Below are 4,744 nucleotides of genomic sequence, written 5' to 3' on the forward strand. Positions count from 1 at the left end.
GGTAGGTGCCCCTTCAGCTCTGGGGACAAGAGGTGGGGGAACTGCAGGGAGGAGACCCACCCTACCTGTGTCCATAGCCAGCATGGCTCGCACCTCCCGGACACGGGCCGCCAGCTGCTCCTTCCTGGCCCGTGCATCGCGGAGCTGGGTCCCAGTGTTCTGGAGGGTGGCCCGCGCTGTGGGAAAGATGGCTTCAATCCTGAGGAGCCCCCGCCCACACAGTACAGGCACAGCCACTTGAGTCCTCCTGACCAGGGAGTGCTAAGGCTCACACACACACAGTCAGAGGGAGACACCTGGACACAAGGGCCATCGGCTTGGGGGAAAGCACTGCACCCCAAATCTCAGAGCAGCCTCCTAGGCCCACAGCAAATGCAACCGTCCCATTTTATAGGTGAAACAATGGAGACTCAGAAAAGCTAAGCCGCTGCGCATGGCCACCAGCACCCTGAGGTGTTCACAGCAGAGGGTGCACACACACACCCCCACCTAGCCCATGGCCTGGCACACACACGCCCTCAGCCAGGACAGCAGAACCATCATCTGGTTCTCGTGTCCTCTCCCCATGGCCTGGCACACACACGACCCTCAGCCAGGACAGCAGAACCATCAGCTGGTTCTCGTGTCCTCTCCCCAGGCCCTCCCATGTCCTGGGGTCCTGTCACAAAGTCAGGGTGGGCAGGCCTCTGCAGGGCTCCAGGAGTGGACTTGCCAGGGCGGTGGGGAAAATTCACACCCATGGCAGCTGCCATCCTGACTCTCACAGTGACAATCCACGAACCCCCACACAACAGAGCTGGAGGGCAAGAGTCCCACAGAGCCGGGATGCCCCTTGGGACATGACACTCACCAAGGTCCAGTCTCCGCTGCTCCCCCAGGACGGCCTCCTCCAGGGCACTGCTGTTAGCCAGCAGCTCCCGGGCCCGGGGTGCCAGGCCCTGCTGCACCACCATCTGCAGACGCGGGGATAGGATGTGGTTTAGCCCTGCCCAGAGGGGCTGCCAGGAACAGGGGCTGCAGCCAGGGCTGCAGGGGGGGGTGGGGGTGTGGGAGGGTCAGGGCCTCACCGCCCACGTGTGGTTCGCCTGCTGCCGGGCCTGGTCAGCAGCGCCCTCGGCAGCCTGCACGGCTTGCAGAATGCTGCTATAGGCGCTGGCAGCCTCAATGGCCCTCTGGATAAAGCGGTCCTGGTTGACTCCTTGGATGATGCTGTAAGGGGAGGCCGGGGAAGGTCTGAGGCTGGAGTGGGGGCTCAGCCCAGCTCACTGGCCTCCCCATCACAGCTGCTGGGCCTGCCTGCCTGCTGGGCCCAGACTCCCGGCCTGACTCCCGGCCTAGGTCATGACCCTCCACCACCCAGTGTACCTTTCCTGCTCCTGTCTGCAAACCTGGGCCCCAACTTCTGCCCAGCCCTGCAGGAACAATGCCTACTCCATCTAAGAGCTCTCGCAAACCAGCTCTGCCCCACCCATCCTGTTTGGGTCCCATACCTGGAAAGGTTGAGCGCCAGCTGGTCCAGCTGCCACGCGTGGGCCTCGGCGGCCTCTACCAGTTCTAGTTTGCTGCTCGCTGGGGAGAAGGCATGCATCTTCTCAAGCAGTGGTGTCCGGGCGCCGTCCAGGCTGGCAGCAAGGTGCTCATACTCCTGGGGTGAGGGGTATGTAAGGGGGGACCCTCGTCCCCATCCCTGCTCACTCAAACCTCATCTGGGTGTGCCCGCCCCCACTGAGTATGCAGCCCTTGGGGAGGGGGGTGCTCACCTCCCTGGCCTGGTCCATGCCACGCAGAAGCTCAGAGACCCGGGCCAGGGTGTCTCTGGCAGCCTGCAGAGTAGCCCCCAGAGTGGCATTGTCCCCGGACAGCTCCTGCTTCCGTTGCTGGAGATGATAGGGAGACCGTGGGAGGTAACAGAATAGAGGTGAGGTGGGAAAGTAAAGGGGTGGGGGTGACGGGGTGAAGAGTCCAAGGGGGCAGGGAGGAGGAGGGGCGGGGCCAGCTCTCTACCAGGGCTTCCTCTAGGCGCTCCTGGTTGCGGCTGTTGAGCTCCTCTGCCTCCCGTGTGGTGCCCACTGCCCGGTTCAGGGCCTCCCGCAGGTCCATGAGTCCAGCCTCATACTGGGCCAGCCGGTCTCGGGTGTGTGTGACCAGCGCCTGGTTTCTCTCCCAGCGTCTGGTCAGCTGCTCCTGCACACGGTCCAGCACTGGCAAGGCCCAGTGTAGGAACGGTCACTCGGGCAGTGCCCCCTAGTGCCTGCCAGCCCCCATCCGCCCTGCCAAGCTGATGGGACGCCAGTCTGGGCTGGCCTCAGCCCCAGGGCCCTCCCAACTCTGCCCTGTTGGGCGGACCCCACTCACATCGCTGGGCCTCCCTCAGCTCGGCCTCAGCAGCTGCTCGTGGAACCCCCAGGTCACGTGCTCGTATCTCCTGGAGCAGCTGTTCCACTTCGGCCAGCACCCGGCGCAGTTGCTCACCCGATGGGACTGAGGCATTGGCCGGTGCCAGGCTGTCCGTCTGGGACTCTAGCTCTGTGGGGGTTTGGGGAATGAACGGGCTGTCAGGGCCCAGGGCTAGCCCGCTGCCAAGCAGACCTCTGCCCACTAGCTTCCATCCAGAAGCCCCTGGCCAAGCCTCTTCAGACACCCCACACATGAGCTGGCAGGCCCTGGACAGAGATCCTGCTCTAGGCCATGACTCTGAGGCCCGCCTGGCTTCTGGCCCATGTCCCCTTGCCTCCTGCAACCCCCACAGCAATACCCCCACCACTCCCTTTGCTCAGCCCACTCCTTGGGCCCCTGGTTTAACCATCTCTCCTCCCAGCCCAGCGCTCAGTTGCAATTTCATCTCCTTCTAGACCTTGGCATGGGCCTGGTCCCTTCTGATCTCTTCTTGTAACACGTGTCAGGTTGTAACTAAGGCTCACCCACTTTTCCCACTTCGCAGGTGGTCCCTGCCCAGCCCTCTTGTTCTGGCCACGTGGGCTGCCCCTCTCCCCTCCCTACTCGGACCTGCTGTTTCTGTGACCAGGGCACCATCTCCCTGTCTAAACACCCCAAAGTGTGTTTAAGGCCAAGCCCGCAGAGGCACACCCGCTGCCCTCAGCTCGGAATATCACTCTGCTCAACTCTCCCCACCCGCCCAGCTGGGCCAGCGCCTACCACTCAGGGCAAGGTCCACAGCCCGGATGGCTGCCAGCAGCGTCTGTGCCCGGCCCAGCGTGGCCTCGGTGCTGTCCAGTAGTTGGCCAGCCTGGGCTCGGGCTCTGGTGGCCTGTGGACAAAGTGCCCCATCAGGCCTCAGCCCCTGCTGGCTGGGGAAAGCCTAGGAGCCTGGGGAAGGACCTTGAGCCTGAGCCGAAGGTCAGGAGTGATTCTGGATGGTTTGGGGCCTGAGGAGAGAGACTTCTCAGGGAGGGTTCTGCTGAGAGGGAGTGGGGGCTTCTCTGGAGGAGGAGTGTTCCAAGGAGTTCTAGGGCGGGAGTCCCCAGGGGCCTGCCTGGCCATCCAGATGCTGAGTGTCCTGCCCGAGGCTTGAGGTCTGTCGTTCCAGTGCCTCCAGCTGCTGTGTGGTCTCATAATGGGGGCCTGGGGGGCTCCGGAGCTGGTTCTGGGGGAGAAGAAGGTGAGCCTGTGACCCAGGACGGATAGGCTGGGGGCCAGGAGAGGGTGCCTGGGGGTCGGGCAGGGCAGTACCTGCAGGTCGGTGATGGAGGCGTTCAGCCTGTGCAGCCTGGCCCAGGCCACAGAGCTGGCATTGATGCCACTCAGCTGCTCCCGGATGGCAGGGAGGAGGGCGCCAGCCCGCTCCAGGTCGTCCAGGAGAAGGACCACACAGTGGTCACACACTGCAGGCAGGGGGCAGGTGGGTGCGGGGTGAAGCGGGCAGGGAGGGCAGGGGCATCAGCATGGTAGAGATGGTCACTGGAGCTCACAGAGATATAACAGGGGTACTGAGCTGGGCTGAGGGTGATGAGGTGAGTTGGGGGTCAGAGGTTAGCATGAGGGTCTCAGGATCAACAGGAGGACAGTTATGGGGTCTCAGAAAACAAAAGCAGAGCTAGGGCCAGGGGGCTGCTCTGGAAGTCGAGATGAATGTCAGGGTCACCAGGTCAGGAGGGGGCTGGGACCTGCACTGCCACAGGGCAGGGTGAGCCAGGTGTGTTTCAGTGGCCAAGGCAGTGGGCAGGGCAGGGACGCACCTTCACAGTGCACGCCGTGGCCCCCAGGTCCTCCTGGCACGGGCACCTGGTGCTGGTGGCTGCAGGTCTCACAGCGTTCCCCACCGAGCCCAGGAGGGCACGTGCAGCGGCCCGTGTGCAGGTCACAGTGGCCCCCCTGGCACTGGCAGCCTTGGGTGGGAGGGGCAGGAGAGGCGGGGTGAGTAGCTGGCTGAGGACCCTGGGGGTACTCGCCACCCCAAGGTACCCCGCCTGCTCGCACTCACGCCTGCAGCCCTGCTCGGGGAGCCCCCAGTGGCCGGGGGCACACTCGCGACACTGGGGTCCCCCAGTCCCTGGCCGGCAGTGGCACTGCCCACTTTGGGGGTGGCACTCGGAACTCTCGGCGGCTGGTCCACAGGCGCATGGGCGGCAGCCCTCGCAGCCCTCGAAGCCAAAGTGTCCTTCCTGGGGGCACAGACTGCAGTCACGGCTCTGCCCAGCCCTCAAAATTCACCTTCCTTCAGCCCTGGAGCCATGAGGCCCCGCCCACACAAAGCCCCGCCCCTATCACCCTGAGCCCCACCCAC

At 64.3% G+C, this 4,744-nt stretch overlaps 1 protein-coding gene across 1 annotated transcript in view; it reads right to left on the reverse strand.

The window, feature by feature from the left end:
- The window catches only part of LAMA5 (laminin, alpha 5), a 66,118-nt gene that overhangs the window by 6,734 nt on the left and 54,640 nt on the right, over positions 1–4,744 (reverse strand). Inside the window, exons 50-61 of the mRNA XM_010841913.1 lie at positions 4,442–4,622; positions 4,197–4,346; positions 3,691–3,842; positions 3,494–3,604; positions 3,157–3,268; positions 2,356–2,526; positions 2,005–2,201; positions 1,761–1,877; positions 1,491–1,645; positions 1,068–1,209; positions 851–953; positions 66–176 (exon numbers count right to left, since the gene is read on the reverse strand). Coding sequence (XP_010840215.1) covers positions 66–176; positions 851–953; positions 1,068–1,209; positions 1,491–1,645; positions 1,761–1,877; positions 2,005–2,201; positions 2,356–2,526; positions 3,157–3,268; positions 3,494–3,604; positions 3,691–3,842; positions 4,197–4,346; positions 4,442–4,622 — 1,702 coding nt within the window. The remainder of the gene's footprint in view (positions 1–65; positions 177–850; positions 954–1,067; positions 1,210–1,490; positions 1,646–1,760; positions 1,878–2,004; positions 2,202–2,355; positions 2,527–3,156; positions 3,269–3,493; positions 3,605–3,690; positions 3,843–4,196; positions 4,347–4,441; positions 4,623–4,744) is intronic.

The sequence above is a fragment of the Bison bison genome, unplaced genomic scaffold (assembly GCF_000754665.1).
Source record: "Bison bison bison isolate TAMUID 2011002044 unplaced genomic scaffold, Bison_UMD1.0 scf7180017864167, whole genome shotgun sequence".
Lineage (NCBI taxonomy): Eukaryota > Metazoa > Chordata > Mammalia > Artiodactyla > Bovidae > Bison > Bison bison.